The sequence below is a fragment of the Mercenaria mercenaria genome, chromosome 15 (assembly GCF_021730395.1).
Source record: "Mercenaria mercenaria strain notata chromosome 15, MADL_Memer_1, whole genome shotgun sequence".
Classification (NCBI taxonomy): domain Eukaryota; kingdom Metazoa; phylum Mollusca; class Bivalvia; order Venerida; family Veneridae; genus Mercenaria; species Mercenaria mercenaria.
This window is the reverse complement of record NC_069375.1, coordinates 65,514,299-65,541,236: the sequence shown is the minus strand read 5'-3', so window position 1 is coordinate 65,541,236 and position 26,938 is coordinate 65,514,299. Positions and strand designations below refer to the sequence as shown.

Sequence of the window (26,938 nt, the reverse complement as noted above, 5' to 3'; positions counted from 1 at the left end):
AAAAATCGGCATACAACACTTTATGAAATGTGTATGCTTTCCCCGAAAAGCTGACCAACCCGTGACGACTTAAAATTTCGTTTCCGGGGGAAAAAGAACCCATGTAAAACCAATCGATGGTGCTTACGTAATTATTTATTTCATTTCAAATATACATTAAGTGAATATCTCTAAACGTCTCGTCTTTTGTTAGGGGAATTTTTATCTTTTCATACACGTAACAGAATATATTAATAGGATTTTTCTTGCCCCTATCAATTTTCACATAGATTACATTTTCTGTACAAAAGTTATATATATCCTTTTTTTGATCGTTCTTAATAATCAATATAATTACATTTATACAAATTAATCGCTTCAAATTTTTATTGTTTTTTTTATTTGTTTCTCAACCCTGCACAAGTTTAAAAGTTGTCAAAACATTAACTATTATTACCCTTCCTTACTTCATCCCCTAAACCCCTTTTTATTTTTCTATCTAAACCCTCAAAAACCCCTACATTTGGAGCTCCAACAACTTCACTTTAAAATTGTTCCAATACTTATTCACAACATCGAATCGGCGCCCCATCACTTACTTACTTTTAAATTTTTTTCCTTTTCTTTTCTTTTACAACATCGATACTTTGAGCTCCCATCACACGCTTCACTTTTAAATTGTTTCCCATATTACTTCATCAAAATCGATACTCTGCGCTTATCACATCATTTCACTTTAATATTGTTGTTCCCCATAACCCTTAAACATCGAAACATTTGTACTTCTATCAAATCGCTTCACTTTTAAAATTTTTGTTCCCCAATTACTTTATCGAACATTTTTACCCTACACCTGCTCACTTTAAAATTTTTTGTTCCCTTTTCTTACTTATCAAATCGATAATTTTTACCCAACATCGCTTACTTTAAATTTGTTCCCATCCTCTCAAACGATCCATTTGTAGCCCCTTTCATCGCTTACTTAATTTGTTCTTTCTTCTATCAATAGATACTTTGTAGCCCCCTCCACGCCACTTAAATTGTTTCTATATTTCTCATCAACACGATCATTTGTAGCTCCAATCTCATCGCTTCCTTTAAATTGTTTTTCTATCTTACTTCATCAACATCGAAAATTTTTTAGCTCCACACATGCTTCATTTAATTTGTTTTTCGCTATAGACTTATCAAATCGAACATTTTTACCCTTTACTCGTTCACTTTTAAAATTGTTTTCGCTAACTTTCTTTTCAAACCCATACATTTTTTAGCCCATCATATCATTGGGCCCAAGGTCCCGTACTTAAGTGGAAAAGTATATTAGTTTCCAATTGGTTTGTACGGCCTGAAAAGAAAATACGCAATAGAGCTACATTAAGGTATTTAATCCCAAGAGGCCGTTTTTAACAGGGTAAAAAAATGTTTTTGACATGACCTTTGATTTAAAGTTCGAATTGATTTTTCCAAAAGCATGCGACTTGGGAAGTTTTAAGGTTGGAAATCTTTTTTAGTAGTTTTGAAGTATGGGCAAAGCCACCCATGTCTGGCCTGGGTTTTTACCCTTTGACCCTCAGCGGACCTTTATTATTGACCTATTACCCGAATGTGGCACCGTGTTTGATCGGGATTGTTTTTAGTTTACGGTTTGAAAACATAGACCCCATTGTGTCTTCCAAAATTGATTTGTGCCAGTTTAAGAAAGTGAGGGATAGGTTAAAGGGGGGACAGAGGATGGAAGCGTGCTCCCAAAAGCCCCCGCACCCCCCCCCCCCCCCCCCCCCCACCCAGAAATACTTTGTATCATGGGGTATTAGAAATTAAATGTTTTTTTTCTAGCTTTAACAATTCAAAATCAAACACGTTAAATTGATTATGATGATACCCAAACTGTATACTGAGGCCATTATTGGGGCTTTATTTCCTTTGTTCACAAATCAATATTAAAAATAAATCTGAGTTGAAGCTACAAAAAATCCATCTTGTTCGTAACAGTTTTCTTTTTGATTTCGGCTTTTCTTTGCAATATTTAGTTAAACGTCATTCTAAATCTCCTGAGATGGTACTAGCAAGTTTTTTTTTTAATTTGAAAAATGTTTTTTCATGATTCAATTTTTATGCTAAAATGCATTTTCCTTTTAAAATATGAAAAATTTCTAAAAAAATTTTTTTTTCTAAAATTTACATTTTTTACAGGGAAACGTTGTTTTTATGTTGACAAAGCTATCCTGAAACTTTTAAAGAGTGAAAATTGATATTCAAAAAATGATGTCCAAAGTAGTTGAAATGTACCCTATCAAAAATTATTGGAATCGACATCTTAATGACTCCATGACAGCCAACAAATTACGTATTTTGAGTGTGAAATTTCGGTATTTTCCGTTATTTTACGGAAAATTGTGCACGCATTGAGCTACTTTATGTCCGGAGAATGCCGAATTGCCTAAGGAGAATACGTCATCATACGGAAATTACCAAGTGTCACTACGGATCTACTACCTCAAAGAGAACATTGCTGCGGAAAGGTCTATATAAGGTCCACGTGGGTTAAGTGGACTTGATTTCTTAATACAACAGTTACGAGATAACTGATTTCTTTGCATTTTTTCAGTAATATCCTTTATGAAACGTTACATTGTAACACAAACACATACCGTATGGATTTCCAGGTTGTACCTCTGTAGTCCAGAATGTGTCTTTGTATGGAGCCACGCCCATCGCCGCTGCGAAAATAGAAGATATTCCGATGCTCCATTGGCCATCCCCAGGATGGTAATCATTGGATACCCTAGCCTAAGACATTCAACAATCTTATAGAATTCACAATAAAAACTTAAATACACCCTAGCCTACGCAATACAAATGCGAAGTTTAATTTAGTCAAAATATAATTGTAGCCTAGGTACTAGTAATTCACATACAAAGTTTAGCTGGTTAAAATAAAAGTCGAAATATGTACAGAGGCAAAGCATAAAATAAGTAAAATAAGTTTACCCTTACACATTTAATCGTAATCGCGATATTAGTAGATAGAGATACTGTGTTTTGTCTTTATAAATATAAAGTACCGCGTAAAATGATACTTTTCTCTTATGAAATAAGAAATATCTAGACTAAGAAATATCTAGAAGTGAAATTCTTTTATCTCAGTTTCTTTGGATGAAAACGGGTTTATGTCTTGTTTGTTTATCGTTTTGGCATGGCAATATTTTCGTCATTCCACGTCCAGGTCTTGCAACTGTGGTTAAAATGACAATTTTTGAGAAGAGCTTGCGAAACGAGTCTCCATTAGGCCATATATTACTGCAAGTAGGATTACTTTTTGGACTGTATGGCGTGTCTAGAATTGGGTAATGAACAATTTGTCTGTGTTTCTGCACGGTTTGAGTACGGCTGGATGAAGAAAACCTTTGTGTGCTTACATAGTAAGTATAGGATTTTGTAAGGAAAAACATTCTTGTGTGCAAACATATTCCGTTTAGGACTAGATAAATAACAACTGAAATGTGCGCCCAATGGTGCGTTTTGGAGTGGATAAGAACATTTTACTGTGTGTCTGTGCGGTTTGTCTGTAACTGGATAAGAGAAAACTTGCCTGTGTGGCTGCATATTATAGGACTGGAAAGAAAACAACTAACCCGTGTGTCTCTTGGTCGTTTAGGAATAACAACTTAAATGTGCGACTGCCGGGTACAGAAAGGATTGCATAGGATAACGTTGGTCATACAATTCTGGATATAGAACAACAAGCCTCTTTGTACGAACGACGTGTCTGAACTAGTGCGTGCGTCTGTACGAAAGAACAATTTGCCTGTGTGTTAAGGTTGGATATAGAACATTTAATGTATTGTCTATATGGCGTGTCTAGGACTGGATAAAGAACTGTTGGCATATGTGTCCATTAGACATTGTTTGTCTAGGATTGGATAAGAAACCGTTCCTTGTAGATGCATAATTTGTATTATACTGGATGAAGAGCAACTAGCCTGTTTGCCTAATAGCGTGTCTAGCATTGGACACAAACTAACCTGAGTGCCTATATAGCGTTTCTAGCAGCCTGCGCGCCTAATAGCGTGTCTAGCATTGGACACAAACCAACCTGCGCGCCCTGTAGCGTGTCTAGCATTGGACAAAAACCAACCTGCGCGCCCAACAGCGTGTCTAGCATTGGACACAAACCAACCTGCGCGCCCAATAGCGTGTCTAGCATTGGACACAAACCAACCTGCGCGCCCAAAAGCGTGTCTAGCATTGGACACAAACCAACCTGCGCGCCCTATAGCGTGTCTAGCATTGGACACAAACCAACCTGCGCGCCCAATAGCGTGTCTAGCATTGGACACAAACCAACCTGCGCGCCCTATAGCGTGTCTTGCATTGGACACAAACCAACCTGCGCGCCCAATAGCGTGTCTAGCATTGGACACAAACCAACCTGCGCGCCCAATAGCGTGTCTAGCATTGGACACAAACCAACGTGTCTAGCATTGGACACAAACCAACCTACGCGCCTAATAGCATGTCTAGCACTTGATACAAACCAACCTGCGCGCCAAATAGCGTGTCTAGCATTGGACACAAACCAACGTGTCTAGCATTGGATACAAACCAACCTGCGCGCCTAATAGCGTGTCTAGCATTTGATACAAACCAGCCTATCTAGCATTGGCCACAAACCAACCTGCGCGCCTAATAGCGTGTCTAGCATTGGATACAAACCAACCTGCGCGCCCAATAGCGTGTCTAGCATTGGATACAAACCAACCTGTCAAGCATTGTACACAAACCAACCTGCGCGCCTAATAGCGTGTCTAGCATTGGACACAAACCAACCTGCGCGCCCTATAGCGTGTCTAGCATTGGACACAACCAACCTGCGCGCCCAATAGCGTGTCTACATTGGACACAAACCAACCTGCGCGCCCAATAGCTGTCAGCATGGACACAATCCAACGTTTAGATTGGAAAAACCAACCTACCCCTTACGCAATCAAAGCGAATTTATTAGTCAAAACAAACCTGTCGCGCCCAATAGCGGTTAGCATTGGAAAACAAACCAACCTAGCTAAAATAGGTTTACATTACACATTAACTAATCGCGATACGTGACTAGCATTGTGTTCATAAATATAAACCGCGCAATATACGTGTTCTAGAAATTTGACAAAAAACCTGAAGCCCCAATCTTCCAGCATTATGGACGAAAACCTCGCGCTTTAGCGTGTTCTACTTGGCATGGCAAAATCTCTTTCCGCGCCTAAAGCGTGCTAGCTTGGACAAAATCAATAGGCTTGCGCGGCCCATACGGCCTATATTGGACAATAGAACTGGTGCAATAGCGTGTCTAGCATTGGAATGAACCAACTTTTGGGTCCCTTATAGCGTTGGTCTAGACTGACAAAAAACCTGGCGCTACAAAGAGTGTCAGATTTGGTAAGAAACAACCTTGTGTGCCCTTTTCCGTTTGCAATTACACAAACATGGCGCCCAATGCGTGTCTGCATTGGATAAAACAACTGTGGTCGTGTCTTTTGTCTTACTTGACACAAACAGCCGTGTCTGAAATTGGACGAAAAAACCTAACGCCCTATAGATGTTCTGGTCGTTTGAAAACAACTACCTGCGCGCCAAAAAGGATTGCTAGATATTGGACACAAACCAATTCTGGATTGAACACAACCACCGCGCGCCTAATAGTCGGGGTCTGTACGAAAAACAGCCTTTGTTAAGTTGGAATAGAACAATGTTGCGCCTATAGCGTGTCTAGCATGGATAAACAACTTGGCGCGCTATTAGCGTTGTCTAGCATTGGATAAGCCCACCTTGGTCCAAGCACGTTTGTGTCACAGCTAACCTGCGGCGCCTATAGCGTGTCTAGCATTGGAACAAACCAACCTGCGCGCCCAATAGCGTGTCTAGCATTAGACACAAACCAACCTGCGCGCCTCATAGCGTGTCTAGCTTTGGACACAAACCAACCTGCGCGCCTAATAGCGTGTCTGGCATTGGACACGAACCAACGTGTCTTGCATTGGACACAAACCAACCTGCGCGCCTAATAGTGTCTAGCATTAAAGTTAGGCCATATAGTATTCGATATAGAACAACCAGCCTGTCTGAACATGCAGAAACGGCATGTCTGGGTACTTGCCTGTGTGACTGCCGGATACAGAAGGGATTGCATTGCGTGTCTAGGATTGGCCATACAGTACTGGATGTAGATACCGCTATCCTGCGCTGCATCCGCCATCTGGGTCAGCCATTTCGCTCCAAGGTCAAGGTCATGTAGAAACGCATTCAAGCCGCTAAATTCAACATTTAACCAATCCTAAAACGAAAAAGTAAAATGCCATGTCATTTCATATAGAAATCCTTATTAAGATGGTTGAATTGATTTGTATTCTACTAAGAAGAGAAAAAAAACCTTTAAATTCCACAATTTCTACAATCTAATGTCAGGAGTGAAAACTATGGGGTGTGGGAGAAGGAAGCCTGAAGTGTGAATGTTTTAACAATAAGTAAAATAGAAGTCAGACAGATATATCTAAATCTATTATTTTAATTGCTAGTATTTCAAGTTCAAGATATGAGTAACAAGAGCTGTTTTCCGTAAGTCAGTCAAGGTTGATATTCTGAAAATATTTCTTACAGAAAAAATATTAACCAAAAATGTAAAATATTCAAAAGAGGATATTAATTTACGAAAAGGGGATAATTTAGACCAAAATAACTATCTAGTTTCAAGATAATTTTTGAATGCATAACAACTAGTTTTATTAACCACGAGAGAAATTTTAATTTCAGAGTGAAAATCTGAATTATTTTGGGATTGCAATCAACTTCTGTTAAAAACGGTCACCAGAATTTTTTTACTTATACGTCCAGAACCATTGGGGCCGCCTCCGATAGCCAACCTTTCGCGTCCAAAAACTGTTTAGAGTTATGGTACGGCTTTCAACTTTTCTAAACCCAAGAACATGTAAATTTCATTTACATATTGTAGTGTATTGGAGATATTTTAAAAGCATGTGAAAAAAATTTAACCGGGTTGGATAATAAAGGGGGATAATTTGAGAATAATGTAAAAAAAAATGGGATCTGATCAAATGAGTAATTGGATAAAATTGAGTCAGATAAAAAGAAAAAATAAAATTGAGAATCTTTATATACCTTTTAGTCATAGCGTAATGCACGCAGCCAAAATTACCCGACAATAAAAGGGGCAAAATTTCCAAGAAACTATGTCGTAGTTTAGGATCTGTAACCGGTTAGAGTAGGTAATTTTCTAAAAGAGAAAAAATGTTTCAGAATTAAATAACCTATTAGTAATAGCTGTAATAGTACTTGCACTGCGCATACGAAATGAACCATGAATTTTGAATCCAAAAGGGCGCTACTTTGGCCAAAATGAATGTCGCAATGTTATGGCTGGTGCTATCAACTATTTTAATCCCCGGAAGACACATGTGAAATTTCAATTCAATATCTGCATTAGTTTTGGGATATGTAACTTGCATGTAAAACTTTAACCAGAATTTTCTAAGTCCAAAAGGGGGCATAATTTGCTCAAAATACATGTTAGAGTTATGGAACTTGACCCAGTGAGGTTGGTAATTGACCTAGAAAAAGAATAAATAAGTTTCAAAGCTATATGCCTTTAAATGATAGCTGTATGTACTTGCATGCAAAAACTTAACCAAGGTGTGACGCCGACGCCGACGCCGACGCCAGGGTGAGTAGAATAGCTAGACTATTCTTCGAATAGTCGAGATAAAAACCTATCGAAAAAAAAATCAAGTTCTGGTTTTCTTTTTTCTTAAGGGTGTTCTTTTATGTACAAGTGTATTAGAATTTAAAATTTCTGAAAAAAATGTTCTTTTCAGGAAAAAAATATTTTAGTACAAAAATTGTAAAGATCGAATGAACTGCAAAAGGACGAAACAAAATTGTGACGAAAATACTTTTTTGTGTGGATATTTGATGAAAGTCACCAAAATGTATTTTTACTTTACATAGTTTCAAGATATTATTTTTTGTTACATATGCATAAAACTGCAGAAACATCTGATTTTAGCCACAGGAGAAATATTTACATATACAGTAGTGAAGGGAAACCACTGAATTGTTTTTTATTTTGCTATTTGATTTGCAAATCAACTTTTTTTAAACAACGGTCACCGTCAACATTGGTTTGGTTTACTATATACTTCAGCAGAACCATTTTGGAGGCCAGAAGTTACCTGCTCGTATAGCACCATGCCCCATTTTTTGGCTTCGCTAAAAAGGTCCATCCAGAACTGCTTAGAGATCGGTACGGCTTTATACTTCTCAACAATGAAATCGTATTTCCCGCCATTTTGTTTAGCATAAGTTGTATCCGAAGCCCTGTGAATTGGAGAATAATTTTAAAAAAATGTAGAAAAAAATTTAATGATAAAAACTGAGAATAATTGATAAGTGGAGGATAATTGATAAGTGATGAATAATTGATAAAAAATGGAGAATAATTGATTAAAATCGAGAATAATTGATAAAAATGGAGAATAATGATAAAAATGGAGAATAACGATAAAAATTGAGAATATGTGATAAAAAAATACTTTTTAGTCATACGCGTAATGCCACGCAGCTGGGAAATTACAGGACAATGAGACAAAGGGGTCAACAAATCCAAGAACGCGGTATGATCTTGTACGAAAACTCTTAGCGAATCTGTCAAAACTAAACGTGTCCAGAGATTATTATAGTTTTCTAAAAGAGAAATAAATGCTTCACGAATGGTAGAAAGGCTAAACCTGATTACGTAAACTGGCATGTCTTTCAACTTATTGCCGCACTCGCTACTGTGCATACGGAAATGGAACTGCAATGAATATGGACTCCGGGCGCCTACGTGTTCTCCGTATTGAACTTCGGCATATTCCCGTATATTCCGGCTGGCTGCTCGTACAGCTACATTAGCAGCCGGAGAATGCCAAAGTTTCGTTGGGAGATTTCAATATTCAATCACGTAAAATGCATGTTGTCATTACGGGTCCATTCGTTACTTGAAACTGCTATTACTGGTTGTGTATACCATCCGCCTGGCCAAAGCTTTTCTTTTAACACATGGCCGGTAACTGGTGTAGTCCGGCGACAACATGACAAAATATACATATTTAACACTTTATAACGTAGGAAGGGCGGGACTATGCAAACATGCTTACCAGTATCTGTTATGAGCAGCTGCTGGGTACTTTATCATTTTTGTAACATTTCTGAAAGAAAAAAAATCAAAAGGTACATACAGAAATCTTACACCTTTAAATGATTCTTTTTATCTATTTATTTTATTATTATTATTATTCTTTTCTTTTTTTATATATATATTTTTTGTTTTTTGCTTTTAAGGTGTATTTCATGTCAGTTTCTTTTTTCTAAAACTAAAACTCGGAATCTCGAATTCTAAGGGATCGAGCGTTTTACTTTGAAATAACCGAAATTCGAATCAAAATGATATATTCCGAAATATTAAAATAATGTGACGGTGAACGATGGAAGATGAATTACCACTTGTTCAATATGCATAGTACCCATTTACCGAACTGCGCATTTTAGGTGAAAAATGCGCGATTGAAATGGGTTAGTGTATTTTCCCGTTCATGACCACGGCTCTTATAGTATACCTAGGGGTAGGGTATAACATATACAGTGGCATTTTCTTTCTGGTCTAGTGCCTGTGCTCTTAGAACTATTATTTGTATTTCGATATTCATCTTACTTGAGAAAAAATATCGCAAATATTAACAAGATAACAAGATAATATTCTCAATATTTATCTAGCTAACGCGAACATCGTTACGCAAGTTGTCGCTAAGAAGGGAAGTAACCATCACACACCCTGCATAAGAGTCCGAACACATCAGCTGTTTATAGGTTATTAGCTTTGTATCGGGAAATATGCACGAGTTCTTCAGCGGAAATATTGCGCGACTTTAGGAGCGCAGTATTCTTCCGCTGAAGAACGAGTGCATATTTCCCGATGCAAAGATAATAACATTTTTATTACATACGCATCTACACGTATAAATATTATCTAAATATCATAAATATGTTCAATAGCCTGAAAAGGATTGACAATACTGAACTAAATAGAAAAAATAGTGCAACAACACACACTGAATTATGTCACGCACCCGATATGAAATTCAGGCGTCGGTGTATGGAAAAATATTGACGTTTCCGGTACCAGTGTAACTTAACGGGGAATAGAAACGAGTATGTAATAAAGACTCTTATTGCATGTATGATTATGTCTATATTTCTTTGTTTGAATTTATTCACGACGTCGCTGAACTTTTAGATAAAGACGATGATTATTTGCTAATATGCTAATATTTAATTCTATTAACATGTCACCATGAACCCTCAAGCATCAAGATTTACACATAATTTCACAAATTACGCGGTTAAGCTATGAATTTCACAACAAAACGTTTATATTGTAATACATTATTTTACAACCCGTTTCAATGATACTTAAAATTTTCAAAAGTCTTATAATCACATTAAAAAGCATAAGAAATATAATTGAGCCGTGCCATGAGAAAACCAACATAGTGGCTTTGCGACCAGCATGGATCCAGACCAGCCTGCGCATCCGCGCAGTCTGGTCAGGATCCATGCTGTTCGCTTTCAAAGCCTATTGCATTTATAGAAACCGTTAGCGAACAGCATGGATCCTGATCCATGCTGGTCGCAAAGCCACTATGTTGGTTTTCTCATGGCGCGGCTCATATCAGCTTCAGATCTGTCAAAAATTGATACTAACAATTTCTGTACTTTAAATGTCAAAACGTAAAACTAACTGACGCTACATATGTCCTTTCGAATTGTTTTACATTTTCTAATTCATACATCATACTCAGAAGCTTTGTGTCAAATTTTGTTGGCTCCTGACTTATCCCTATGATATTTCTATTCGAAAAGAGCCATGTAAGTAAACTGTCTTTATCTTCTACTTTCTTTAGAAGAGCGGACATCCCGGTGATGCGTGTATGTGGCCCACCGGTCATTCGTTTCTGCATTCAGTCCGTTTGTTGTTTGTTTGTTTGGAATTGTCAAGTGGGCGGTACTCCAGTATTGACTGATAAATTCTAAATGACTATTGTTCAGTGAATATTACTCACTGAAAATTGTTCACTGAATAGCGTCCATGGCGCTGTGCGTACTACTTACTAAGTAAAGTTCGTAAAGATGTGAATACTACCTTCTGGCTAAGTGTTCATGGTACAAGAGAATCACTCTAAACCGGGCTGCTTTGGGATCGAGCTTTCTGTTTGGTTTAGAGAGGTATCCGGTTTAGAGGGGTATCCGGTTTAGAGAAGTGTACGGTTTAGAGAGCTATTCGGTTAAGAGAAGTATCCAGTTTAGAGGTGCTGTCAATATTGCCTGATAACAAATATTCATAGCATTCTCAAAACTGTCACTGACCAGTATTCACTAAATAGTTTAAACTACACTGAAGAGCACCTTTTTTCATTTATAAATTTAGCATTTGGTCTGAAGAATTCTAACTTCATTATTAGAAATAAACAGAAATCAAGAGTTTCAATCATTACTGAACCGTAGCTGAAAGACATCGTTTATTATTGACTAAATGCTTACTCAAAGCCATCAGGAAATACGTCCGGCCTAGCGACCCAGGTCTTCACGCCGCCACCAATCCCTTTGTAATACCACCACGAATCGTACTGAAAATACCTAAAAAAATGCAAGTGAGAATACAGTCACATCACGGCAATTCGGCAACAATTACATCATGTTAACTTCTAGGGCACAATAAAGAAAAATGTTTCTAAACTATAATTATAACTGCAATATGATTTATCATATGTATAGTTGAAAGCAGTCACCTGTTTCTTTCTTCAAAAGTCAAATACCGAATTGCATTACATATAGAAACATGTATGTATCTATTTAAAATACCGTAAACTGTGACATTGACTTTTTTGACGTGGCATCAGGCATGGTATGAAGACAAGATACATCTCAAGTAAACATAAAAGAGGTTCAATGAATCTAAATGCTTCAAAACACACCGAGTAAATCACCCAGAATGAACAAAAAACAGACTATGAACCTCGACATGGAATCGAACCCGGATCGCTGGCGTTGTAGTCTAACCTGCTAACCACTGCCCCACTGCCACCTTGTTTTAAAGGGTTAAATGCATTTTTTCGAGATTTTAAGGCAGTACAGGTTTAAGTCCATTCTACATTATACTTAGCCATGTTTCTTGTTTCTGGGCGTTCAACAAGCTTTAATCTTTCACCAATAAAGTTTAAATTCAACAGTTATTAAATCCCTTACAAAAGTTTAAAGTTTATCTCACTAAAGTTGTTCTATAGTCATCATACCTATAGGGTATATTCATTTTGTTGGCGTAATCCCTAACACCAAGGACCGTCTGTTCATAATTCGTACCATTCTCCGTGTGATAGTAGTAATACGCACCTAAATAGAACATATAATATCATCCTCCGTGTTACAGTAGTAAAACGCACCTAAATAGAACATATAATATCATCCTCCGTGTTACAGTAGTAATACGCACCTAAATAGAACATATAATACCATTCTCCGTGTTATAGTAATATTGCGCACCTACATAGAACAAGTAATCCCATTCTCCGTGTTATAGTAGTAATATGCGCCTACATAGAACATTAATATTTATTGCCATGTATCCATGCACCCGCGTATCAAGTTTCATAAAAAGATCTGATACTATTTATTGTTATCGCAAACTCCACTTTCTTTGTCATATTTTTTTACTATTTGTCAGCAATTACATTTGTTGCCATAACAACAAAATAAAATGGCGTGCTTATTCTCAATATTGCTATCCACCCATTAACAGATAATTTGTACTATTTAAGTTATTAAAAAATCGCTCTCTGCCATTTTTGTCATATTATTTGGCTATTTGTTGCCATAATAACTGCATGGTTTTGCAATAGCAACAGCAAAAACACGTGCGTGTTCTCCATAGTCTGCCATCCATCCATATGTCAAGTTTAATGAAAAAAACGTCTTATATTTTAAAAGTTATAACAGAATCCCACTCTGTGAGACTAACTGACAAACTTAGGGTGAGGGAGGGGGCTGGGGGAGGCAAACCATATGTCCCCTCCGGTAAACCTAGCGGTAGGGGATTACAAACAGCTCCGTGTTACAGTGGTATAAGAACCTAGATACATTGTACGAGTAAATAACTCCGTGTTACACCAGTATACACCTTAAGTTTTTAGAATATAGATATCTAGTGATTAACATACCAGATTAAAAACCTAGCTACTAAAATAGTATAATTGCGGCATGCATTTGATCTCGCACACAATAGAGGCTGAAAATACGTAGGAAGATCTTACCATTATCTGTCCAGTATCCGAGATATTTTATAGTGATATCGCCATCTTGTTGTTTTGTGCTCTTGCCATAGAAATTTCTTAAAGTTTTGCCCCATCCTTCAAACGCCTGTCAATATATATATATATATAATCACGTGATGATACTAATGTTATCTGCTATTTCTTAACTTCTCTTTTACCAGAAGTCAATGCTTGACGTTTTTGGGGGTTTTTTTTTTAATTCCGATAGCATAGATTTAAACGTATCCGACAGACTGCCATTGTGAAAACTTTCTTGCAGTCCACTTATCCAAATTTGTGAAGCAAAAAATTAGACGAACGTCAGTTTTTTTATAGGCTGAATTTTCTGAGTATATCATGAATCTTTGAAAACATTGAAGAAAATCATTTCGCTTCCTCCAAGAAGCTTGTATACCACCCTACAGAGGCATATCGTTCGCTTCCAGTTAGATAAAACGTTTACAGTCTGTCCAGTCTAAACTACTTATCAGTAGCCAAAGATTTTAAAATTATAACTTAGTTATCCACATGCCGAAGTCGCTTACAGAGTGAAAAATGCGTATGCGCATTAACTCAAAACATTCGGTAAAACATCAGGGCAACCAATAGCATTGTAAAAAGGTCTATAAGTAATCGAACGGAATATACCGAATGTCACATCGGGCCCATTACCTTAAACAAACTCATAAATTAAATAATATAAACATGGATAGTGCCAACAAATTTAAAGTCTTACAGTAAAACAACTCTCATCTTTAAATGTTGTTAAAGTATATCTGTAGTAACCGGAGGTAGAAAATTCCTATTACCTTATTTATGCCTTTGCCATAATACATGATGAAATCCTGATGGTATTTTGCGGGAATAGTCGACACACCTGAAAAAAAAATGAAACACAAATACGAATGTTTCATTTGCTTTTAAGACGATAGATAAACGACAGAAACCGTATGTACTTCATGATTTCAAAACCTTCACTACAAAAGGAAAAAGCAGGTACAATGTCACACCTGCAAAAATATAACATAAATTCTTCTATCGCAGTGACCTCAGTTAGTACCTAGGGGTCCGGTGACTGGACAACTAGCCTCCAACTACATGGCTGACAAAAAAGGAATGCATTTACATGTACATCGAAATCCTGGCTATAGTCTGAAAAAATAACTTCTATCAGAAAGTCTTAAGAGATATTCTTCTATCAGATTCATAACATTTTTTTGTATCTTCGGTAACATACGACTTACCTCCCATTATGCCACCGTAGTAGTTGCCTCCCTTATTTTGATCATGGAGGAAGGACGCTGACATAAAGTTGTTGAAAGGTGAAATAACAAGCGTTCGCCCATCTTGATCGAACAGAGCCAGAGGGCCACCTGTTATACCGTCATTTATAGTACTCGTTTGGTTTGACCAGCTGAAATATAAAAAGGGTAAGCTATGGGCTGAAATTTTACAAAAACATTCAGATGGGTTTCCAGCCACGCAGCTTCTACAACATTAAATGTATTTGGAAATTATCATGGTTGTGTTCAGCAAGAATATATATAAAAAATAACCAATGAGACAAAATTTACAATTATTCGAATAATAGAACATTTTAAATACACTTGCATAAAAACTGCAGTGTCCGGGCTTGTAGTAACTGTATAAACATAACAATGCACGTACCGATAATGAATTTTATTGTTCAGACGCTATGCAAGTGCTGAGTATTCATTTTTGCGCAAATATTTACAACAAACAATAGACATCTGTATCGTGCTTTTTGCAAAAAATCTCTGATTTTTTTGAAGCATAATTTTAAGCGGAAATCCTATTTACACAATGTCTGCTACAGCTGCTACCAATACTAACGCACAGACTGCCATCTCCCTATATAGATCCGTGCAGTCTGATCATGATCTGCACTGTTCGCCATTCAGTCAGTATCTTTTTGGTAAGCACCCCTTTTAACAGTTAATGGTATTGTCAAAATTGAAAGATGGGCGAAATTTAACAGGGTATAAAGGATTAAGACTTACCCACACGAAACGGAACACGTACCTTCCTATATGTTTATTCGTGTCGCCAAACATGAGGCCTCCGAAGGAAAGAAACCCCAGTTTTCCAGGATCACCTTCCATCTTAAACCCAGGGAAACCACCGCACAATGACTCATAGGTAGACGCCTGAGCCCAGGTGGCACCGTCGTTGAAATACTATAGAGAAAAAAAAACATGTCGGACACAAAATGTTTTATACAGAATTTTATTGTAGAACTTTACATTTCCAATTATCGTCAGTATATTTCTTACCACAAACACTTTGCCGTTTGGTAGATTTTTGAGAAATCGCATGCCAAGTTTCAGACACACCAACCCTCCGTCACAGTAGGATAGACGAAACTGAGAATTGGGTTAATATATTTTTCAGTTAAAAGGTAGAACTCGAAGCAATATAACCATACTATATCAGTAGAGGCTGATTTTTTAGATGTCGCCATAAAGAAATAACACCATTTTCTATCTTTATATACCTTTTCGACTTTTTCCTAAATCTTTAATGAAACAACGATAGCCCTAAATATTTTACGACGAAAATGTACATCTGAGATTCCCCTTCAGTGCCTTTTTTCTCATGCAAGTGTCGTAGGGTAAAATAACGGTACACGTAAATCTCTTTAAAGTTTTGGTTATTTTATTTCATTTTCCTATTTGTTTCCCGTCTGGTGTTCCATACTTTTGCCAAAATACTCTAATACTTATGAATGGTCCAAGGGAAATAAATCATGACCTCCTATATTAATCTCCCCAATATTTTGGCATGTGACTTATTTTAACCAATCACGATCTGGTCACTTCAAAGGTCAATCTTTTGAAACATATATATTTACATACTCTGCAAAATAAGCCAAGTATCTTTGGATATATTACATATATATTCAGGTAAATACCATTTTTGTACTTTGCAATTATATTTCTAGTTGTGTCTAATATATTGTATTGATATGTAATGTATTTAATACATTATTACGAGTTTAAATTTACTGTGTCGAAAGCGGTCAGTTACGCGCCACCTGTTGTGACGGATGATACATTTAGCGGCCGTGTTCCTAAAGGTTGGTATTATTAGTGGTGTGATACCTACTTCCGGAAGTCGTTAGAGGGCGGGATTCTCCAACTAGAAGAGCAGACTTTACAGTGTCACCACAGAGAACAGACGTATGTAATCTCTTCTTACTAATTTACATCTCCGTGGGTAAGTCCCCGTCCTCCCCTGGCCAATAAGGTATATCTGACTGTGGCTTAATTCAATGATGTTTACAATAATGGCGACGAGGATTCAAATGGCAATTTAGCGGGCAGATACAGTCATTTGCCGTAAGGGTAGACAGCATCAATTTCGAGTTGACATTTTTGTCATAGGCCGGCACGGCATAAGGGCGAAATTGATTATCACTACATAAGGTTTGGCAGTGACTTGAAGGTTTTCGTTTTAAGCGCAGTCTGAAGGGTTGAGCAGGCTGGTAAATAAATTCCAGACTTCTAGTTTGATTTATTTATCATATAATCAACAATAAGGTTTCGGTCAGGAAAAAGGCTTTTGTAGCTTGGGAGAAGAAATATAGATTTAATTGTAAAGTCTCCAGGTTTCAAGCCAAGTAATTTTTCAACTTCTGCCGGAAATTAGTTGAAATTTTTTCACGAAACCTGTCCACTTCCGGTGAAGTCTTCTAGACTCACTTTGCTCTTCTTACAGGTTCTAACAGATTACAGAATAAAAACTATAGAGTAGCAGTCTTCTAGACCTACTATTTTCAACAGATATACAGACAGAAATAGGTTGGTTTACTTTTTTCCATATAAATGGTGGTGTCTACCAATGGAAAAATATTTTAGTGTATCCAATACACTGCTATAAGAAATTTGAATATTTATTGTTTGAGTCTGAGTGACCGGTTTAAATATTTGAGTAAAAAGTGTATTTTATACACAAGTGGGTGTCTGTAGCTTGTAATCTGAGGTGTTTTGTTTTCGGCGTATTCTATACACGAAACAAATAAATTCTACCATATAGATCTCTAATATTAAATTATTTCTTCAGTATTCTATACTGGAAATATATTTAAATAGATAAACATTGGAGATAAATTATTTTTGTTGTATTCTATACACAAAACAAAACAGTTCTACCTACTTGACCATAAAAATTGAATTATTTCTTCAGTATTCTATACTGGAAATACATGAAAATAAATAAACAAGAAAAATAAATTGTGTCTGAGTATTCTATACTTATATCAATTTACAACAAAAAGTATAAAATATTTTGGTGTATTCTATACCCATAATATTAAAAATTGTGATTACGCTTTGTCCGACAACTGACATTTAATTACACACAAAATGTCCATCAACATTAATACGGCAGGCAAAGAGGAATTGCAGAACATCCCTTCAATAGGACCGAAGAAGGCGGAAAAAATAATAGCATTTAGACAGACATATGGATTTGTCACAAAAGAAGCTTTGGCTATGGTGTTCCCTGGTGAATTAACAACAGATATACTGGAAAATATTGATTTCACAATTCCAGTTACTTCACCAGATAAAATTAATAGACAGGGGGAATGTAGCAGTTAGTGTTTCACCAAAACCTGCGCCTAATCCAGATACTTTATCTGTAAAAACAAACAACAGAGGCACCTGTTACAAGCAGTCCACTAGTGCGACCGACTCTGACAGATAGTTTTACGACTCCGAAAGGGACGTCATCATGACAGGCGCCTTGGGACCATTATCTCCCATTCCCCACGCAAAATATTAAATCAACAAATTGAAGAATGTCTTGAACAGTTGTTAGCTTTAAGTCAAGGCATGAATAGAACAGACATTGCTTCAATGTTAGAGCCTTACCAAAAACACCACAGTCTGATGAACGCCCAAATCAAGCAACATCACTACATACAGGGCCTAGTACTTCTAGTACATGGGCAAGGTCAAGGTCTCCTATCAAGAAAGAAATTGTCACACCAACAAATATCTCTGACCAAAATATTTCGCACCCAGAACCGGTAGCAGATAAATAGTCATCATATAATCCCGATAGCCATTAGGATCAAGCGACAAAAATTCAGGCGACAGACAGGTACACGAAGAACCGACCAAATCCAGCGACAGTAATATTACAGATAAACATTCCAAACGTCACAGGTCAAGGTCGCCCAAACATCAAAGATCTGATACAAGGCATAGATCTACTAGACACAGTTCTTCTAGATCTCCGTCTAGACATAGGTCAGATAGATCTAAATCGCGACATGAGTCACATCATGGTTCTTCAAGAAATAGGTCTCAGTCTCCACACGAGGTCAAATGGTCATAGATCAAGGTCACGTGATGTAAGGTCAAGAGATAAAAAAATCATATCCATATCAATCTTCGCCTCAACGTTCTGCATCTCCCAGTAAACATCACAAGCAAGAAAAATACAATTTAAGGTCAGATGACACTAAATCCGGTAGTAAAGAAAAAAGGTTAAAAGACACTAAATCTGGCAAAAGAACACCAAGGTCAGATAATACTAAATTACATCATAAACATCCACACAGTGAAAAAGATGGACAAAACAGCAAGGTCAGATGACACTAAATCATCAAGAACAAGGACAGATGACAAGGGTGCTAGGTCTCATACATCAAGGTCAGAAGATACTAAATATAAAGAAAGATCTTCAAGACATCAGAAATCTAGCCACTCGAACAATAACGGTCAAGGTCCTATGATAGGTCATCGTCATCTGAAAGTTCAAGGTCATCTGAATCATCAATGTCATCTGAAAGGTCATCAAGGTCAAGTAGTAGTAGCAGATCTGGGGATAGACACAGTTCAGGAAACCATCATAGTAAAGCAAACTCCAACAAAAGGTCAAGGTCACGATGTACTTGCATAAAATGTAGACAGACAAGACATAGTGATAAATACAGTTCCAAAGCTAAGGAATCTGCGTATTATGACAGTAGAAAAACTTCTTCAAGACATAGGTCTTCTAGATCTTCGTCTACAGATAGACAACAACACTTTCAACCCCGACGCAGTAAATATGGTAATCGACATTATTATTACAGTAGTTCAGAGGAAGATGATAATGATTACCATAAATATGTACCAAAGTATCAAGAAAGGCGGGGTGACCCAAAGAAACTTCCTAAGAATTTAAGGTATGATGGGAAGTCCTGTTGGTTGTCATTTAAACGAAGTTCAAGAGCTACATGTCGGTCCTGAACTGGTCTGAAAATGAAAGCAGAGATTATCTGAATTGGAGTCTTGAAGGAAAAGCTTTGGATTTCTTTACGTTAACAACTAGAATGGGAGATCACTTTTCCTTCAGTCAGATTATGAAGAAACTTGAAGGTCGTTTTGGTGCAAGAGAACTGGCGGAAACATCCAAGGCCAAATTTCAGCAAGCTTCACAGCGTCCCGATGAGTCACTTGAAGATTGGTCAGACAGAGTTCTAACTCTAGCTACACCTGCATTAGAGATCTTCCTGAGCAACACCGAATGCAGGAGGCCATTTCCAAATTCTGTCAGGGGTGTATTGATAAAGAAGCTGGAAAAAATGCATGTTTTGAACGACCAAGAAGCATGGAAACCGCATTAAATTCAGTAAGACATTACCAGTATATCTCACAGGCAGTCGACGGAAAACAAAAGCACGAAAAAGTAAAGAAGATATTTCGGTGAATGCTGTCGATTCTCCATCTGAAGCAAGGGTTGAGAAGATGATAGAAAAAGCAATAGAGAAATTGACGGCAAAATGCAGAAGATGAATGTTGGTACAGAAAAACCAGCCAAACGATACAGTTCTATCGAGTGTTTTTTCTGCAGAAAGATAGGCCATGCAAGAAAGATTGCCTTAGATACAAAGCATGGGTAGCACAAGGCAAAGGCAGAGGTAGAGGTAGAGGCATGAACAGAGATTTAAACAAGGAAGGGCCGGGTGTGCAGGCCTCTCATCCGAGCCCGAAGAAGTAAGTGGGCTAGATACAGAAAATGCTGCAGCGACTTCTAGTCCTCACACAGACGAAACGGTCAATTTCTTGAGCAAGTCTGATAATATTCCAGAGAACCAATCTTCTGTTAGCAAGAATGCAAACAACTGTAAGACTTCTAGTCTACATAGCATTCAGGAAACCGGTAAAGTTTGTGATACTTCTAGTACACATACAACAGTAGAAGAGGGACGACTTACACAAGAAACCAATGAAGATGAAGTGGTTAGTGTACACAAGTTCGCGCAGGGTCTTCCTATGTGTACATAACAGTTGGCAACACCAAGGTCAAGGCCAGAATAGATTCGGGTGCAGAAATAACCATTTTATCATTGCAAGTGTATGAGAAGCTACGAAAAAGCCAGGCAAGGTTAAAGAAGTCGTTATGCAAATGGCAGATAAGGACGCCGTCTTAAAGGGTTTTACAACACACCTTTAAGAATGCAAATAGGTTCTCAAACATTTCACGAAAGAGTTTATGTAGCACCAATTAGCGATGAAATGCTGCTAGGACACGACTTCCTACATCATTTAGGCGTGATGTTAGATATGCACTCTGACACATTGGTGCTAAATGGGGAAAAATTCCAATGAATACCAAGTTCAAAGAAGGTAAACCAGTTGTTGCAAGAGTAACAGTGGCTAAAAGAACCGTGGTTCCACCAAATTCAGCTGTTCGGTTGTCATGCAATGGATGGTCAGCTCAGTGACTACTTCATAGAGCCAAATGAGTTTACTGGATCGGTTGGGTGTAATGATGCCAAGAACAGTTAGATCTTCAGAAACGAAACCAATAGTTTGTTAGTCAATGCCACAAACTCTTACAAGACATTCAAGAAAGGTAAAGAAATTGCCAATGCCTTCGAAGTACAGGGTATATTGGAAACAGATGATGTAGAATCTGAGGTGACTTATAGCCACTCAGATACTTGCAAGTATGGTGTACATGAGGAAACCGAATTGACTTCTAGTTATTCTGTTAAAACAGTCGAAAGAGAACCTATGTCAAAGATAAATGCAGCAGTAAAGAACCAAGCACCAAACAGAAAGAAGATGCAATAACACAGATCCCAGATCATTTACAAGAAGTATTTAAAGCTTCTAAAGAAAATTAGATGAAGGGCAATGTGAGAAGTTAGCAAAAACTTCTATGTGATTACGCAGATGTATTTGCAAAAGAAGATTTTGATTTGGGGAACTTCACCGCAATTGAACACAAGATTGACACTGGAGATGCCCGCCCAATAAAGCATCGTATGAGAAGAACACCAGCTTGTTTTGTTGGAGAGGAGGAAGCACATTTGAAGAAAATGTTAGATGCCGGTGTCATTCAAGAATCAGTTTCAGAATGGGCATCCTCACCTGTTCTGATCCGGAAACGTGACAATACAGTCAGATGGTGTATTGACTATAGATCTCTTAATGACGTCACGATTAAGGATACATTCCCCCTACCATTGGTGGAAGATTGCCTAGATACATTGTCAGGTAGTTTCTGGTTTTCTAAACTAGATGCTAATTCAGCATATTGGCAAGTAAAAGTTAAAGAAGAAGATCGAAAGAAAAGCATTTCTAACCAAATTTGGACTCTTCGAACATGTTAGAATGGGTTTCGGTCTCACCAATGCACCAGCAACGTTTTCCCGAGTAGTAAATTTAATACTAAGAGGTTTGACCTGGAAAACAGTATTGGCCTTCTTGGACGATATACTGGTGATGGGGACAAGTTTTGAGGAACACTTGAAGAATATAGCAGACGCCCTTGAGCGGTTCCGCAAGTATGGTCTCAAGTTGAAGCCACGAAAATGTATTTTCTTCCAGACTGAAGTCGAATTTCTGGGGAGAATCGTTAGCAAAAATAATCTGGCTATGACTAGAAAAGACACAGAAACGGTAGCTAATTGGCCAGTACCTACATCATCGAAAGACGTAGAAAGATATTTAGGATTGGTCAACTATCATCGTTCCTTTGTAAAGAACTTTGCGGAACAAGCACAACCACTCTACAACTTAACAGGGAAAAATCAGTTTAAGTGGGCGATAAGGAGAGAGCGTCATTTGAGGCGTTGAGAAAGCTTAACTGAACCACCAGTTCTGGCTTTACCAAACAACAAGGATCCATTTATCCTTGATGTGATGCCTCAGACAAGGCTATAGGTGCAGAACTTCTTCAAGTGCAAGATGGAGTGGAAAAAGTAATTGCTTATAGCAGTTTCACATTGACTCCAGAACAGAAAAACTACTGCACCACCAGAAAGAACTTTTAAGCATTGTTAGGTTTACTAGACAGTTTAGACATTACCTTCTAGGCAAAGTCTTCACAGTGAGAACAGATCATTCGAGCTTGACTTGGTTATTAAGGTTCAAAGAACCGCAGGGTCAGCTGGCACGATGGATTGAGGAACTGTCTCAATACAACATGGTTGTAAAACATCGGCCTGGGGTTAAACACGGAAATGCGGATGCACTTTCAAGGATTCCGGACACCTTGGTACCGTGTTCAGCATATATAGCTGGCATAAAGCCTGCAGATTTGCCATGTGGTGGCTGTCATCACTGCAAACGAGCTCACAACCAGTGGGACCAATTCACAAAACAAGTAGATGATGCGGTCAAACTGTCAATGCAGGAAGGTCAGACAACCGTAAGGAAGAACAGCAATGTTCATTTAGGGGCAACTGCAGAGATGAACAAGTCAACGCCAGAAGAGGTAGCAATGGTAAAAGATACTGTTCGTTCGAAGTATAACAATGCAGAGTTCAACAGTAAACCAGAGTTTAAACAGCCCTGGGATCATGAACGATGTACAGGTCTTCTAGATGGTACATCTGACAGGGAAAAGTACAAGTCTTTTAGACAGTACTAAAAACAGTGAAGAAAACTAGTCTTCTAGACAGTATTCTTACAGTAGACCTCATGGGTCTTGGCGGAAGTGAATCACATTTCGATATCGTTACAATAGGGGATGGTGAGAAGCGGTACCTTTGCGCATGCCCAGTAAATGCAGCGATAGATTCAAGTATAACTCAACTTTCTTGTTGGGGGTTCACTTTCGAAGAGTTGCAAACAGAACAGGCAAAAGACAAAAATTTGCGTATCATTATCGACTGGTTGAAAAGACAGAAAGAACCGGATGAAGGAATTCTATTCCTATCCAGTCCAGAAGCAAAATACTACTGGCTTAATAAAGAAGTATTCCTGTTGATTGATGGTGTACTTTTTAAGAAGAATCCAGATGCAGAAGATCTTCAGTTGGTAGTGCCAGAAAGTCTGAAAGAGCAGCATTGATTTGGCATCATGATATACCTTCTTCAGGGCATCAAGGGGTAGCTAGACAGAAAGCCAAGTTAAAGGAAAAATTCTTCTGGGTCCGACTTTCAAAAGATGTCGAAGCATATGTGTTATCCTGTAATGTTTGCAATCGGAACAAGAAAACGAAACGCTATGGTAGAGTCCTTTGACAGATTCCAAGCGGGAGCACCTATGGAACGTGTGCACATAGACTTTATGGGACCATTACCAAAGGACTACCACGGAAACGAACATTGTTTGATGATGGTAGACCAGTTTACCAAGTGGGTTGAATGTGTACCACTACCTTCACAGAGAGCTGAAGTTACTGCCAAGGCAGCCATCGATGAGTTCTTCAGTCGATTCGGCTTTCCACTTCAGATCCATACAGACCAAGGGCGCAATTTTGATGGTAAATTGTTTGAGACCTTGTGTAAGCATTACACATTCATAAAGCCAGGACAACGCCGTACAGACCGTCTTCGAATGGGACAAGTCGAAAGGTTTTAACCGTACGGTGATGGATGCTGTTAGATGTTTCATTGGTAAATCGCAAGATAAATGGGACCAAAACATCCAACAGATAGCAGCAGCTATAAGGGCTTCGGTAAACAGAAGTACGGGGTTTACACCAAACATGTTAATGTTGGGAAGAGAGGTGAATACACCAGCTCAGCTAATGTTTCCAAATGCCAAAGCAGAAAAGTCTGAGAATATGGTGAATATGTCTCTAATTTGTTGCAGAACATCCAGAAAGCACACGAAGCTGCGAGAGAAACTCTGAAAACATCGTTGAAGCGCATGAAGCGGGACTACGATTTAAAGATCTTATTAAGACCTTATTCAGAAGGTGACATTGTGTATCTTCTAGATACAGCAGTCAAGAAAGGCAAATCTCGCAAACTCTGCTCGCCTTGGAAAGGTCCAGCCATCATCATGAAAAAGATCACATCATTTGTATCGGGTGAAATTGCGGAATGCAGTTTTCGTAAACGAACCACGACAGAATGATGCCTTGCAAGGATCGAAAGATACCCGTGTGGATTACGAAATACAAGGAATCACCTGATTACACAGATCTTTCACAGCAAGATGACAGTGATGATGATAACGATATGTATTGTATCTGCAGGAAACCATGGAACGGAAGATTTATGATACAGTGTGACTACTGTGATGAATGGTTCCACGGCTCTTGTATCAAACATCACCGCGACAGACGCTCTTGACATTGATAAATATAAGTGCAAGGCATGTAAGGCCAAAAAACAATGATAAGGGTGAGCGTAAATCATGTAAGTCATTTTGCTTGTACTTTTCAGATATGGCTGTACCATCAAGTAACGTCAAGGACTTCCTGACCACAGTTGAAGAACACCTAGAAAGGGGTCATGTCTATTTTTCAGCCGATGACTTTGTCAAGAACCTTTCACTTTGCCCAAGATTGGCAGGGAGGGAAAAGGCTGAACTTCTGCTAAACACCCTGTTGAAAATGGTTTAAAACTTGCGAAGGAAAGAAAAATGCCACCAGAAACAAAAGAAGGCACACACAGTGGCTAAAAGAGGCAGCACACAGTATGTTGACTTCCAAGTAGCCAACAGGGATTGGATAAGCAACAATGTTTGGAAGCTCCGGATCTACCTAAACCCGTGGAACAAGTATATGATCCAACAAAAGGGGAAAAGGGACATCCGATACTTTCCAACTTCAAAATCAGATAAAGCGTTGGAAAAAAGAAGTAGGAGACGAAAGTGTTGATGAAGATGTATTGGATTTGGAGTTAAACGAAGACGAACTTCTTGCGTCACCAAGAGTCCAGTCTAATACAGAAACTGCAGCGGATCCAAAACAACCCATGGAAGTGGATCAGCAGGCAGATTCACCATCAGCTACTGCCAAAGTCAGTCCCAGGAAGTCTCCAAGACTGGCTGAGAAATCCAGGATTTCACCGGTAAAAGCACCTCCCCAGGAAGTCGCCAAACCAAAGTCTCCTAAAGCTTCCAAGAGATCTACAGACAAGGAAGACCAGAAGAGGGCTTCTAGCTCCTCTTCTAGACATCCAAAAGAACATAGATCAAAGGACAAAGAAGACCAGAAGAGGGCTTCTAGCTCCTCATCTGGACATCTGAGAGAGAATAGACATGAACCCAGAAGGCACTCTGAAGATACTTCTAGGACATCAAGTATGGCTGAAGACAGAAAGAAGCATTCAGACCGTTCTAAGTCTCGCCAGGATGACCGGGCTTCTAGTTCATCTCATCATCACCAAGAACGGGATGCTTACTCCGAAGCAAAATCGAGGCCACATTCCAGTACCTCCAGTGGGGCTTCTAGCTCGGGGAAGAACGGGAATGAGAAGGCACCAAGATCATCAGATCGAACCGGCTTCAGAGATGTTGAACGCCACGTGACATTTGGCAGAGGTATGACCGTTGATTACCAACAAGCGACTGTAGGCCTGAAGAAGAGATCAGCTACTGCAGTTCCTCTAGAATCTTTGGTTATATCTACAACAGTTCTGAAGAAACAGAAGACTGATGATATTCTGCATCAGGTCAGAGAAACTGTAGAGGAAAGAAGAAAATCCTCGGGGTTAAAAGTCGTTCCAGACTTGCTGGGTACCTGGCTGTACAAAACCAAACAGCTATATGAAGGTACACGCTTTCAAGTACCATGTGCCCGGATTTTCGACGAAAGGCTTAGACTGATGATGAACAAGTTCTACGGGGTAGGAGAAAATGCTTTAAATCAAGCTACTAGATGGCTTTTGGGTAGGCCTGCTTCGTTAGATGACTGGTTACTTTCGTTGTTATACAGAGAATGCTCAGTACGGCTGATAACACCGAGGTAACACCTAGACAAGAAGAAGCCATGGCCGAGTTGTGCAGATTTCTGCGGATACCAGTTCCTGATAATTTTGTATTGGAACCAGCTAATTCACCAGGATGCCTCATTCACTGGAAAGCTGTCCTGCTGATTGCTGCAAGTCTGGACGCAGATGAGAGACAGTATTGGCAAGACTACTATCCAGTACCAGAGAACGCAGAAATCCAGCCCCAAGTTGAAGCACAAGTACGCCTACCAGCAGCCTTCGACAGCCATTTCCACCTGGACAGAACGCTACGCAAGCTTAACATCAATCAGCCGGAAACCTGGATGACATTTTCAATTGTGTTCCAGTAGACGCAGATAAAAAGGTCAATCTAGTTGGAACAGTCGCCGTCTAC

General features: G+C 38.5%; 1 protein-coding gene across 1 annotated transcript in view; it reads right to left on the bottom strand.

Annotated features, from left to right (window-relative positions):
- Nucleotides 1–961: 961 nt before the first annotated feature.
- The window catches only part of LOC123527425 (uncharacterized), a 45,700-nt gene continuing 19,723 nt past the window's right edge, over nucleotides 962–26,938 (bottom strand). The window contains exons 4-14 of the mRNA XM_053524296.1: nucleotides 15,432–15,586; nucleotides 14,633–14,802; nucleotides 14,198–14,265; nucleotides 13,389–13,494; nucleotides 12,375–12,471; nucleotides 11,623–11,718; nucleotides 9,183–9,233; nucleotides 8,217–8,361; nucleotides 6,128–6,304; nucleotides 2,631–2,769; nucleotides 962–1,074 (exon numbers count right to left, since the gene is read on the bottom strand). Of these exons, the coding sequence (XP_053380271.1) occupies nucleotides 962–1,074; nucleotides 2,631–2,769; nucleotides 6,128–6,304; nucleotides 8,217–8,361; nucleotides 9,183–9,233; nucleotides 11,623–11,718; nucleotides 12,375–12,471; nucleotides 13,389–13,494; nucleotides 14,198–14,265; nucleotides 14,633–14,802; nucleotides 15,432–15,586 (1,317 nt within the window). The remainder of the gene's footprint in view (nucleotides 1,075–2,630; nucleotides 2,770–6,127; nucleotides 6,305–8,216; nucleotides 8,362–9,182; nucleotides 9,234–11,622; nucleotides 11,719–12,374; nucleotides 12,472–13,388; nucleotides 13,495–14,197; nucleotides 14,266–14,632; nucleotides 14,803–15,431; nucleotides 15,587–26,938) is intronic.